This window comes from Drosophila mojavensis, unplaced genomic scaffold (assembly GCF_018153725.1).
Source record: "Drosophila mojavensis isolate 15081-1352.22 unplaced genomic scaffold, ASM1815372v1 contig_277, whole genome shotgun sequence".
Lineage (NCBI taxonomy): Eukaryota > Metazoa > Arthropoda > Insecta > Diptera > Drosophilidae > Drosophila > Drosophila mojavensis.
Window position 1 is genome coordinate 4537660 of NW_025318822.1, and position 13829 is coordinate 4551488.

A 13829-nucleotide genomic window follows, 5' to 3' on the forward strand; every position below is an offset into this window, starting at 1 on the left:
GATCTAAAGGAAATAGAATTTTAACATTTAACATTTGATGTTACTGTTAGTAACAGTAAAATAATCCTTAATAGGGAGGAGTGATGCCATATAGTTTTTATTCAATACACACGGCGCGCATTTTGTTAAATGTACAAACTATTTATTGCAACAAAGTTGTGTACTATTATTATAATTATTTTATCAAGAGATTATACGTTTGATTTGGCGCATAGATCTGCAGTGGATTTGCTGCATATATGGTCACAGGTAAATTCCATACCATTGTCTCAACGGGCAGTTCAGCTGGCGCTTTTAGCTCTCCAGACTGAGGATTCGGTACGCCAAAGTCCATCATGGTGCTGGTTACAAACTCGAAATGGAGACGCCACTTCACGTCCACCAGATCGGTACGAAATGTGGGCGTAACGTGCAGTGGAATGGGTACAACCACCTGCGTCTGCAGCGTTGAATAACAGACCTGAAAGCAATTCACAAAAATTGGATTATGTTAAGACGGAGAGAGATTTAGCTAGAGAACAACCTGATGCGATGTGGATATGGTGCTCAGCTTGCCCATGGGCTTGGGCTCATCTTTGTTGCGTGCACTGCCCGATGTCTCCGACTTGTGCAGATTATCCACGGTTATGCCGCTGGCAATGCTTGCCATGTCAAAGGAGCTCTGCGAAGCAACATCGTCGCCAGCAGTTGGTGGCGCCTGCTCCGGCTGCGGCCGCAGCGGCAGTTCCTGTTGCTGCAGCTTCACCGAGAACTGGACACAGCGCACTTGACAGTTGTCAAAATCCAGGCTGCCCACAATATCCTCGCCCAGCTTATAGGCGGGCTTGAACAGACAGAAGCGACCAACGAATCCACGCTTGTTCGAGATCCGATAGAACTTCGGAGCACGTCGAGCCGTCACATTCTATATGTGAGCGGAGTAGGAGGAATTAGATTCATTTATAATAGCAGGAATAGGCCGTACTTTTAAATGATGCCACGATATTTCCAGTTCGCTTATCTCGCGCTTCTCCAGAAATGGATTCGTAGGCGTTAGCTCCTCATTGGTCTCCACTGTGACGGGCAGCTCATCCGGTCGAGCTATTAATGGAATGGGCAGCACTCGTATGGGCACGGTCAGCGTCTGCACTTTGGACTTGACACGCTGTGTGGCAATCGTGATCTTATAGAAGTAGCGAATGTCATGGCCGCGATAAGTGGGCGGCCCATCCCGCGGCACAAACTCATTGAAGAAGTCTGCAAATGAAATGGAGTCTTTAATAGTGTCACTTTGATTGCCCAACTTGACGGCCACCCACACATCTTCGTCTCGCCTGGCTGCAGCTTGAGGTCGCAGAAGAGAATCTTCGGTTTGGTTGCTACAATCACTTCACCCGGCGTTTGGGTGACTGCATCCAATGCTGTGCGTCCTATGAGTTCTGCCAGCTCTGCTGTCTTGTCGGCCGACTGTGTGCTGTAGCTGGTCTTTCTATAGCAATGCAGCTGCACCGAGGCCCACGCCAAATTCTCTACGCTACAAATAAACCATTTAAATTGAACTTTTTCCAAATATTTAATATTCGATTTCTTACGTTGATGCTTTGGCATTTCGTTGCTGCTCCTCGCCAAACAGTTTGTGCGTGAATTCAATCAAACATTCAACGCACTCGCCTGTTGCATATATTGCTGAATCTGCACGCACTAATTTTGCTTTAATTTCAATCATTTTAAAGCATAGTTTGTGTTTTTGTTGATAGTTTCTGTTTTGTTTGTGTCGGTTATAACAAAATTATTGGTTTGTTGTACAGCAATGTTTATTCTAATTATCACTAATTATTTCAAATAATTCCTTATTTACTTCTTCATTAATTAATAAATTTGTTTTCAGTGTTTTATTAAAGTCTTGATAAGTTTGATATCGATTGTTGTAGCCTATATTTGCTACAAGCTCATCGATAGGTATCGTGTGTTTACGTTAACGTAACGTAATTAAATTTTTTAAATGAATATATTTGTTTAGTTTACATTATGATTATCTTAGTTAATATTTCTGTTTTGCGAAATCAGAGGTTTAAGGAGCTTAGTTTTATACCAACATTTTACAATAATCACTTAACGGCACGCAACAGTTGTGCGTTCGATAAGTATCGATAAGTATTCTTTTTGCTTTGTGTTTTGATTCGCACCGCCAGCATTGCGTTTCGCTTTGTCGTTCGCATTGAGTTCCAATTCAGACGTCGTCGCTTTCAAACGTGTTACGCGCGTGCTTCGCGCATTGTTCATTTGACAAATTCGTTGAATTTCCAAGAAAAGCAAAAAATTGCACCACGATCAGCGCAACAAGTGTAAAGTTTATGCGTAAATCGTACGAAATCAAAAAAATAGTGAAAATCGAAGTGATTGTGTCTTTTTTTGTATAGCATTTAGGTGCTTTAATAGCCATTCTTTGGCTTGGCCTTCGATCCTAGTGATCTGTGCGTCAAAATGTGCGGCAACAAAGTTAAAAGTTATTTGAGTGCTGCGTTAATTTAATTAAGCGTGGCAATAAATTTGTTGCTAATTTTTGTAGTGTACTGGTTTAAAATTGTTTGTTCATTTATGCCTGGGATTACCTGGACGTGTTCTTATTTGGATTTAAATATCGCGGCGAAACGTCATAAAAGGTAAGTTGTAATTTCCAGCTTTTAATTATTGCCAATTGAGCGTTAAGTGCATTGGTTATTATTAGCGTACCCCTATCAAGAGCAAACAACAATTGCCATGTCCGGCTTAGCAACAACAACAACTGAAACAACAACGCATTCCAACGGCGTCGGCATTTTGCCTACTTATTTTGCTTTTTTATTTGTGGAGAATGTCGGACGCCACCCGCTATACTCTACATTCTTTTTTTAACGTTCTTCTTCATATACTTGCATTCATTGTTGTTGTTGCTGCTTCCATCTGCATAGGTATAAGAGACTACGTTAATTCGGATGTGGTTTTGCGCTTCAAAATCTACAGAAGCAACAACAAGAAAACAATAAGAAAAGGGTGCGTCGACATTCAATGTTGTTGTTTCGCCTTCTTTACTGTGTTTTGCTGCTTTACTTTTTTGCTGTTTCACCTTCGTACATTTCGTACGGTTATCACATCGTACATTTTGCTCTGCTGTTTCGTTGAAGATGTTGCTGGCTGGCTGGTTAGTTGGCTCCCAGCTCTTCAAAGTCTCCACTCACACTCACACTTGCACGCACACGCACACTCGCCCTCACACACACCAATGCAAACAGTTATACCTGTTTTTATTATTTGAGCGCAGCCGCCGCGCTCGCTCGCGGAGCTGTGCACACGGAACTCACTCCATTGGAGCCGAGCGCCGGCGCGACGACTACGACTGGAAGATCGGAATTTTTAGTGCAGCTTTACAGCAGCAAAAAGCAACTCGTTGTTGTTGTTTTTTTTTCTCATTCTTTTGTTGCTGTTGCTATTTTCTTTGACAACAGGTTTATAAATAAGCATACAAACACGCAAGCTCACATTAGTATAGTAGGTTTTACATGCTAGTCAAGTCTACTACGTTTTTCACTATACGCTGCGGTGGGTGTGATGCAGACTACATTTTCAGCATGGCGCATTTGCTATTAGCTACTACTTTTTGTCATTATGTTGTTGTCTTACATGAAGTGCTAATGCAGCCATTTATATGTGTTGCAGAGCTGCAAAAACAAAACGTGAAAAGGGCTTGAATAGAAAAAAAGAATATACAGTGGAATTTATGTATGCATATATATATATACATATTCCTACCTATTTTTGTTGGCGATTTTCGCAGTAAAGTTTGTTTTGCTGCCTTGCTTGAAGTATTGTCTGTTTCTTCACGCTAAATTACAGCTATGCCCGTTTTGGCGCCTTGAAATTTGTCTTTTTTTGCGGACTTTATTTGCTTTGCTTTGCTTTTTGCCCATTGCTCGTTTTGTAAAATGAACTTTGGACTGTGGCTCGTTGCATGACTCATTGCCTGGCTGAAAATAAATTTAGGTTTTGCATTGCCTGCAGCTCTCGAATTTTAGAGTGACAAAAGGTGTAATTATAGACTTAGTCTATGTATTTTGAACATAAATATTGACATACAAACATATTGTATGACCATATATTTCATATCTAGACTGTGCTCATTTCTCTGTAATCTTAGCCTTATCAAAAATGCGACACAAGAGTGGTTCATGTCCCAAAAAAAAAAAAAAAAAAAAAAAAACGTCAAGAGATAAGCCAAATATGTATTGGCCCATAAAAGTACAAAAGTACTGCAAAGACAACAATAACAGCAACAATATCACGGAATATTACAAACAATGCAATTGCATTTAGAGCAAACAGATAAGAATGCCCAACAAAAAAGTGAGTAAACAAAACTGAAATAATTCCAAGAGAATGTGCAAAGCAAATATGAAAAGTCAAACTAAATAAAGAAAAAAGCAAAACACAAACCAAAACAAGTGAAATACAACAACATAAGTGGGCCGAACGAATCCAACAAAAAATGCCCAAGCAGACGGAAAGAGAGAGAGAGAGAGAGAGAGAGAGAGAGAGAGAGAGAAACTGGCACATGTGCGAGTGTGTGTGTGCGTGTGTGTGTAGTTACAGGTGCCAGCTAATCTAATTACGACATAGATTCGGTATCAAATATTTGCCCATTGATAAATAATACATCAAAAGCATATTAGTTAAACGTGTTTGTGTTTGTTTGTGTATGTGTGAAGTACAGAATTGGGGCGCACTTTAGAGTATGCCACATTTATTGGGACACAGGCGCATGCACACACGCATACCAATAAGGCTAACTGCTTTAAAGAATTCCAATATAAGTAGAGCATAATTAATGCGTACTTCTATTTAGCTTTGCTTTGCAAGCAAGACCTTTTTAGCGTGCCCAAATTTGTGTTTTTTTTTTTTTTTGCGATTTACTTTTATTTTTATTTACATATTTATTATAAATATTTCATTTTTTTATTTTTACTTTTATTTATTTATTTTTAGTTCAGTTTTTATTTCATTAAATTTTTTTTTTATTAATATTATTTTTTAATTCATACTATAGTTGCTGTTCTTTGTCTAAGACGCATTTAGCTCTAAGCCTTAACTAATGTGTGGGCCAGTATTCCAGTATATATACATATATTATTTCTTCACTCTCAACTTATTTATTGCCAATTCTATGATATTCTGTAGTTTGAGTTTAGTTGATTCCTCAACGATTATTATTTTGCGCATTTGCGCCTATTTCTCAATTCGTAATTGGAGTCTCGCAGAATGTTTATTTTTGGGCATATGCAACGGATTTCTGTTGCCTCTTGCCTTTTGCTTTTGTTTACTTTTGCTTTCGTTTTGGCATCGTTTACGGTATCAGAATTTGGAATTGGAATCGGCATCGCTGACGGCTTATTGTTTTTTGCACAAATTATAGTTTATTATGCTTTGGCCTTAGCTGGAAATACGAGCTTTTCGGCGGCGCAGCTGTTGCTGTTGTTGCTGCTGCTGCTGCCGTTGCCTTTTGCTTTTAGCTGTTCTATAAACAAATTGGAATTTCAAATTGCGTTCAATTCGTGCGAAATGAAAAATAATAAGTAGGCAAACAAGAGAAAAACGAACGGTTTCCGTTTATGAAACGTAGAAATTTATTGGAAGAGAGAAAGGTTGAGACGGTTTATCGTAAAGAACGATCTATTGATTGGAAAAATTATAAGGAAGTTTGATAAAAAAGTTTTGAAAATTTTTTATTTATTTTTTTAATAATGGAAACGATTTCTAAAAATAAGTATATATGGGCTAATATCAGAAATTGTGTATATGTAAAAAAAAAACTCTACTAAATTTATTTTCTATATAAATTTATTTTCTATATCTATATATATATTCTACAATATTATCTACTAAATATTATATAAAAATGGTTTTCTATATCAGTTCCAAAAATATATATGAAAAAGGAAAAGGAGCACCAAATGGATTAGACATTTGGGTTGATTTAGTGCGGTCAGTGCCACGCCCATTGCCGCCCCTGCTGACTGGAAGCTGGAAACCCGTTTCGCAAATCGTATGCGCCAACAGCGAAACTTGTTTTTTTTCCATACATTTTGTTTTTGTTTTTCTACTGCCTGACCGTGATTTTGAGCTGAATGTTTGTCCATGAGCTATTGTCCGAGTCCCGATCTATATACTTATATGTATATACATATATACATCGTATGTGTGTAGCACACATAAAGTTCCACTTTATTTGCATTTTGTGTGCGGTTTCATGCATTTCCAAAGATCTACGACAGCTTGTGCTTTCCACCATCTCGTCTCGTCTCGCCTCGACTCGATGTGCCTCGTCTTTGGCGTGTGAGAAAGTTGTTGACCAAGCAAACAACGACAACAGCTTTTAGTGAAGTGCGGGGCACTAGGGTGGAGGGAGGTGGAAACACCGCAATTGCACAAACAACGCCCTCATCCATTCGAGTGACTGCCCAGTATAGCAAAGTGCTGCATGCAATTCATGAAATTCATTTCCAGTTCCCACTGTAGGATAGACCCTCTCCTATCTCGTTCTCTCTTTCTCCCTCTTTGTAGCCGCTGCGGTCGAGTCTCTTCCCGCACATTCCACACACATAGACTCACAGGGCTCACGTTACCTACAACAACAACAGCATCGGCTCAAAGAGCTCCCAGTTCCATCTGAACGGACAGAAAGAAGAGAACTCCTCTCTGCGTACATAACCGGGATTATTGGCATATGTAACAAAGAATGAGCTACTACAATCGGAGAATCCCTAGATATTGTAGGAAATGCTATTATAGTCATGGAAAATATATTTAGCATGTAGTATAACAGAAGCCTAATGAGGGAAATGCTTGGATGTTATGCTTGTAGTAAGGTATTTGTTTAATTTAAATAGCATAGATAACTGGCAATGCCGATTAAGAATTATTATGTCTTGTAATATATATGACGAATAGAGATTGTTTAGAAAACTCCTCTTAACTTGTTAGACCACTTTATTTTCTAGAAGTTAAATTTTTTACAATTGAAATGAAAATCTGAAGTTGTTGGCATAGTCTTACTATCTATATATTGTATTTGTAAATTTATATATTTAAAAAAAATTTTTTTTTTTTTTTTTTTATATATATTTAGGAATGAAATTGCTTTGAAAGCCATTAGCAATCAGTTCACAGCTAAGCAAATGGAAATCTTTGACAGAAATCTCTATATATCTATTATTGGCCTGGTTCTCTAGCAGGGAACAACATCATCAAGAGGAGGGGTTTTCATTTCTTTTTTTTTTTTGGGTAGGTTGAGTCAGGCACTCGAAACTCATAATCGAAACATTTGCTTACAAATACGATTCGCGCTGACTTTTCATATTCATCTCTCGGTATGCGCAGTGGCGCATGATTGATTGATGGATCGATTGATGGACAGAAGTGTGCGAGACAAAGGTGCGACAATGCCCAACAAGGAGCAACAACACACTGTGCAACAGGGTGCGCTTGCTTGGGCATCTTCTTGAATGACTGACTGTACTTTTATTTTATTTGATTCAGCTCTGGAATGCTGCCCTCAAATTGTCAATTGGTATAATTCATAAAACTGAAACTGAACGGCTATTCCAGCACTCACACACTCACCACGTTCTGCGCCAGTGCACCGACCCTGCTTACCTTCTCTCCGTTTCTATCTCACATTCACTCTCTCTCTCTCTGTGCCTCTCCCTCTTTCTCCTTTGTGATATTCGCTCCTTATTTGTGGCCTAGCTACCTGCCTGTGTGGCTGATCTTGATTTTGCTGGCGTGCTTGGTTTTTATACCTGGCCTGTGTCTGTTGTCAGCTCAACCTTGTGGAGGGTTCGCTCGATACCCACCCCTAACGTAAACAGCAAGTTGACAGTTACCAGGCTAAACATTCCAATTTTTTTTGTTTTTAGTGTACAAAGGTATCTTCATAGCCAACTGCTGTTGGCAACGTAATATGCTGTAAGCCACTGAAATATATAGGAAAAATTTGATATAGCTACATATATTTTCCAATTGTAGGTGGAGTCATTGGAATGATATTGAAAGCAATGTGTGATATATTAAATTATATTATTCTATGGAATTATTTTGTCCAATTATTTTTATTATAATAATAATAATAATAAAATTTTTATTAAAATATTATCTATTTATTTTTATATATATATTTAAAAGAAATATTATTGCTGTAGCTACTCTATTTGTATATTTATATATACATTTCGATCCAACCATATACATTTATATATATGTTTGTCCATATCTACCTACCTATGTGCATATATGTATGTACATATATAATCGGCAGCAAAAGAAAACAAATTAAAATACAAATCTCTCTTATATTCGATTTGATTGTCTTCGCGACGCTCTTCTCGAATGAAAAGAGATTATATGTCCGCCCGTCTGCCCGTCTACTCATCTGTCTATCCGCTTGAGTGGTTTGTCTCAGCTCTCGAATGTATGCATAATGTAGTCTTAATGCGCGTCTGTCTGCCCGTCTGTCTGTCTTTATGATTATGTGTTCTTTTGTTTTTGTTTTTTGGTTCTTCTCAAGTGCCGCCTGCTGCTCTCTTCATTTTGACTAATTATTTCCCTGGTCGTCAGCTGATTACCTTCTTGGCTATTTGCTTTTTGGTTTGCGCTCTACAAATGGAGGTTGTTGGTACAAGATGTTTGCACCTCTCATAAACTCCAGTTGTTGTTGTTGCTGCTGCTGCCTAGTTGGCCTTAAATCCCGTTTGTAACAGCTGCAAATTTCACGCTTGGCATCTCTTTGGCGGCTGCTGCTTTTGCTGTTGCTGCTGCTCATCTGCGCAGTTTGTTTTACACGTAATTACAAAGATTTTTATCCATGCTGCATTTTGTGGGTCAACAACATTGCAAGCCAAACAGCTGCTGTTGCAAACAAATTACTTGATTTTTTTTTTTGGTAAAAATGTTGATCTTACTTTGAGATGTATTGTAATATACATATTATATATATATTACTGTCAAAATGTACAACATGAAAGCGACAATCATTGAATAATTGAATAAAAAGAAGATAATAATATGTTAATAGATTGAACAATTTATTTCCTGAGCTTTTACAATACTAGCTTTTACATTATGCTGCCATTGCATTCCGATAATTCATCAAATTTTAAAATATCACTGATCTAATCTTCAATGCATATCACAATTAACTAATTACCCAAATAAGGTTTAAGTTATCTTAAACCACAGTCATTCGAATATGTGGGCCTCGGCCTATTGAATTACGCAAAAGCGAAAGTTACGAGCCGAAAGCGCAGATCAAGCGGAGACGGAGATTACAAGTGAATCGAACTGGGAGGCGAGCATGAAAAATGAAACCTTGACCCGAGGTCACAATGCACACAACAACAAGAAATAATGAATTAAATGTTAATTGTTGTAAAACATAATTAAGCATTCAAATCTTGCCAATGATGTTGCGAGCCGGAGTGCACAAGGGAAGTGGGGTGGGTGGGAGTGAGAGGGGCAGGGGATATACGATACTATTGGTCAATGTGTCGGACAGTTGACAGTTGCGACTGCGCAATGCACGAGGCAGTTGCATATGAATTAAACATGTACAAGCACATGCACATGCACAGCTGTGGCATGCACAGATGCGGCAGCCAAGCGTTGCACATTCCATCACACACACACACACACACATGCACAGCATCGTTTTAAACCGGTTAGGATTTGATAGATGTGAATAGCTCTCTGCGACTATGTGTTTTACATTATGACTCGCATCGGATTGAGTGAGTGCCAATCCAGCAGCAGGCGTCTGTCTGACTGCCATTTGCCAAACGAGCGAAACGACAAATTGGCTGTGGGGGGAATATCCCTCTCTGCCCACTGCTCACGTACGCAAGCTCCCTCTCGCCCACTAACCAGTCAATAACAATTTGGTGGCCACACTAAAAGCCCTCGACTGCATTCAGAGAAGGCCAATTTAATTATAAAATGTCGCGTATTTCTTTAGCTTTGCAAATGAAATACCCTTGTCAAGGGTAATGTAGGTTTATCATGATTTAGCTGATATAACATGAGTGTAAACATGATACAACAGCTATAATAGCTAATATATAAAGTACTAATTGAAAAGAGTGTATAAATATATAGAAAAACATAAAAATATATAGAGAATAAAATATACACATATATAAAATAAATATATATTTTAAAAAATTAAAATAAATAAAAAATAAATGCATCAATAAATAATAATAATATTATTTTATTACAAGAATAAATAAATATTAAGTACAAAATAGATTAATAAATGAATTTATATATAAATTTGATTATATATATAGTATAGTTTTATAATAGAAAATTAATGAGACTAAAAATACTTTATTATACTATACATAGTATAGAGTCGAGTATTGGAGTATATATAAGTATACTGTATATTTGGGGAAATTATAGATAAGATTGCTATCGGCTATTCTTCAAGCTACATTCAGCTTTCTATGCCTAATTGTTCTTGCGGGTTTTCACTTGATTTTCACTTGAATGTTTCCGTTTTGTCTTTATTTCATTTTCTTAAGCATTTGACATTTTCACGTTAATTGAAATTTTATTGCCGATTGTCAATTGTCGCATTGTCTCGCCATCTGCCCGTCTCTCCGTCTCTCTGTCTGTCTTTTAATGTCGATTGGCTGTGGTTGAATCTGTTTGCTCGCTGGGTCTTTTTATGGGCGTTGTTTGGCGTAGTGAAAGTTGCGCATTTCCAAGAAGTGCGACGAGTCACTTGAGTGGGAGGTGGGTGGGGAGGTGTTAAGCGGGATGCGCTGGGGACAGATGATAGTCGTACTTTCATACTGGTACTATCTTATATATATGTATTTTGCCATTAGGTTATAAGTGCCCGGCCATTTGGCTGCTGCTGGCGGGTAATCAACATCAAAAGCGGGTTCCGGGCAGTTAACAGACTTTATGAATTTTCCCACATTAAATATGCACCCAGTCAACTTTTCTAATACCTGGGGGCACTGACTGTCTCCTATATATGTTATATGTGTATAAACAAAAGCAACTACTTACAGATTATTTTAAGTGTATTCAACCAAGCACAGTCGGCGCTTAAATTGCTTCCTGGCCTAATTAGACTGCAGCAGCAGCAGCGGCAGCAGTAGCAACAGTAATGGAAAATTGCAACAACAACAACAATGACAACAACAGCATTTAGAGACAAGTTTTAAACGCTTTTGACCAGCATAAGTTTTTGCTGTCAGTTTTTATAGCGAATGTTCATAAAAAAAACAGCTCGCACTTTTAATTAAACAAATACAAAAATTTCTCTTCGTTTAGGTTTAAAAAAAAAAAAATAGTAAGCTCTGTAAAAAAGTATTATGTGAATGAATAATGTTGTAGTCGCGATAAATATTGCATAAGCAAATGAGAGCGATAGAGACAGAACTAGCGAAACGTGCCCGAGAGAGAGAGAGGGAGAGAGGGCATAGCATTTGTCTCGATTCAGTTGCGTTTCGCTATGACATCACGTTTCTGCGAATTGTGCAATATTTTAATATCTATATAGAGCAAGCATTGAAATAGCTTGCATTGAGCTCACTCAAAGAATAGTTTTTCTATTGTGGCAGAAGCAAAACCTGTTGCTACCTCAACAATGGAAACTTTTATCACGAAATGAATAATAATAAAAATACCAAACTAATTCCAAAACTATAAAAACTGAAAACTAAAAACACTGATGCCTATTGACAGATAAGATGGCAAATTAGCATTTCCAATGCTTATATGCAGATATCTTTATCGGGGAAGAAGGGAACAACAGCTTTTAAACGACAAATTAAAGAGAGATAAAAATCAAGTTTTCGTTTCGTTCATGGCACCTGTATGTATGTGTGTGTGTGTCTGTGTGTGTAATCAGGCAATCAAGACGCAGTCAAGATAATGGCATGCAGATAAAGCCATGGACATAATCAGTCAATAACCTGTTGACTCCACTAAGCGATGAGCAGCAAATTAACAAGAAATGAAACACGCATAAATATATAAACAATCATTGAACTTCTTCTCATTAATAGACCTGGTCCAAATAAGGCCAAATCAAAACTGGGCTCTGAGATTGGAAATTTGAAAAAAAAAGGCAAACGACAAATAAGTGAAAGTTGATTAATAGTTTCCGTTTATGGATTGACTGGCTTTATTATACGTTTATTTATACTCTGATTGCAATGTGAATATAGTAAATAGGGCATATTGTTTGTGTTGGTAAGAATGCAACAGACAGGTGCACGCTCAATGAATGCATAGATTCTTGATCTTGGTTCAGACTAGTGAATATACAGATCTGCCTATATTTAACTTTCGCTTGAGATATTGCTTCAACTGGTCGACCATCCATAGAAATCGTTAAAAATTAATACCAAGCTTGTATAAAACTGGTTAAATTCTATGTCATCTATAACTAATTTGAGTTTATGTATTTCATATATCGCTTAAACTTAAATTTTCGATTTGGTATACAGTATCTTCTATTCTATTTCGGGGTATCTACTAGTCGAGCACGCCCGCTTTGCTGTCTTACTTGCTTGCTTTTTTATTATGCTCTTTGCCCATATAATTATTTATATTTCATTGAAGCATTCAAATTCGTTGCACGCAAAATGAAAATGAACAAAAATAACAAGCCCATGCGGCGTATGAGCTATGCTTCTCACTGCTAGCTAAATTATGAGCCCCTCTCTCACTCTCTACATCCCCCTCTCTCTCCTCCGATCTCTGTAACTCTTTTGCGTATTTGCATGTGCGTTTTATTAATTTTGATTTGCTGATCATAGGCAGGGCACATCTGCGTATACATGCATGCATGTGTGCATGTACGTATATATTAATAAATCCATATATCTATATACGAATATTTACCATTTTCTATGCATATTCTCACACAGAAAACTAACTAATTATGTATGCATAGGAGCAGCAGCCGCAGCCCCAGCCGCAGCATTTATAAGAGGTGCGGCCATATCTATAAGGCTGTAGACGAACGAACTGTTCGATGTTGCAGTTGAAGTGAGCCATGAATAATTACGTTTTACATATTTTTTGTTTGTTTTTGTTCTTTGTGATTCGGCCCAAAAAGGTGTTTAACATTTTTTGTAGTTGGGTTAAATTGCAGTTGCCCAATTAAATACAACAATTAAACAAAGAAGACGATGAAGAGATGTGCGTGTGTGTACAGGCATTATACCAGCTCAAAGTCTGAAAATTTTTATTTTCAATATAATTGTATATATACGATCTTCTGTAGATAATTATATATATTTGAAATATTAAAATAGCATTTTAAAATATGTACTCATTTCAAGAATTCTGAATTCTTTTGTGCAATTCCTAACATACAATATCATTGATCTTCTCTGTTGCCAGAGATTTCAGATTCTTGTATACCTCTTTAAAACATGCAAATTCCACTTTCCATCGTGCCATCTCTCGTTCTCCCTCTCTCTCTCTTTCACTCTCCCTCTATCTGTCACTCAGAGAAGACAAACTTCATCTTATTTTTCACAAATTTCAATTGTGAAATCAAGTATGATTCATGCTCAATTGAGAGATTCTTGAGCAGCAAAATTTATGCGCAACTTCAAGTAAATTCCATACCAAGCACTCTCCAATTCTCACACAAATTGTAAATGTATTGGTTGTTTGAACTCTTGTACATGGGATGTTGATGTAAGTTTGTTTTATGTTCTTTGTCTTTTATGAAGGTGCGATCACGACAGATCGTGACAAATGTAAATTAGAGATACATTGAACCCTGCTTG

The 13829-nt window shown here is 37.4% G+C and overlaps 2 protein-coding genes across 10 annotated transcripts in view; one reads left to right on the forward strand and one right to left on the reverse strand.

Annotated features, from left to right (window-relative positions):
- Positions 1-71: 71 nt before the first annotated feature.
- LOC6574363 (RAB6A-GEF complex partner protein 2) lies at positions 72-1901 on the reverse strand. 2 transcript variants are annotated; one of them, XM_002000379.4, is made up of 5 exons: positions 1572-1901; positions 1299-1513; positions 965-1236; positions 524-904; positions 72-460 (listed from the first exon to the last, which is right to left on the reverse strand). In XM_002000379.4, the coding sequence occupies exons 1-5, from the start codon at positions 1703-1705 to the stop codon at positions 176-178; spliced, it is 1287 nt and encodes a 428-aa protein (XP_002000415.1). In that variant the 5' UTR covers positions 1706-1901; the 3' UTR covers positions 72-175. The 2 variants fall into 2 exon arrangements, with proteins under 2 accessions (XP_002000415.1, XP_015022894.1); XM_015167408.3 differs by having other exon boundaries at positions 1299-1508; positions 1572-1677.
- Positions 1902-2185: 284 nt separating this feature from the next.
- LOC6574364 (afadin) overlaps positions 2186-13829 on the forward strand; it is a 55416-nt gene continuing 43772 nt past the window's right edge. For 6 of the 8 annotated variants that reach the window (XM_032728197.2, XM_032728199.2, XM_032728198.2 and 3 more), the window contains exon 1: positions 2190-2642. The gene's annotated coding sequence lies outside the window, so the exon portion shown is untranslated. Of the gene's footprint in view, positions 2643-13829 lie in introns of all 8 variants that reach the window. The other 2 variants (XM_015167409.3, XM_032728206.2) reach the window with 1 other exon arrangement.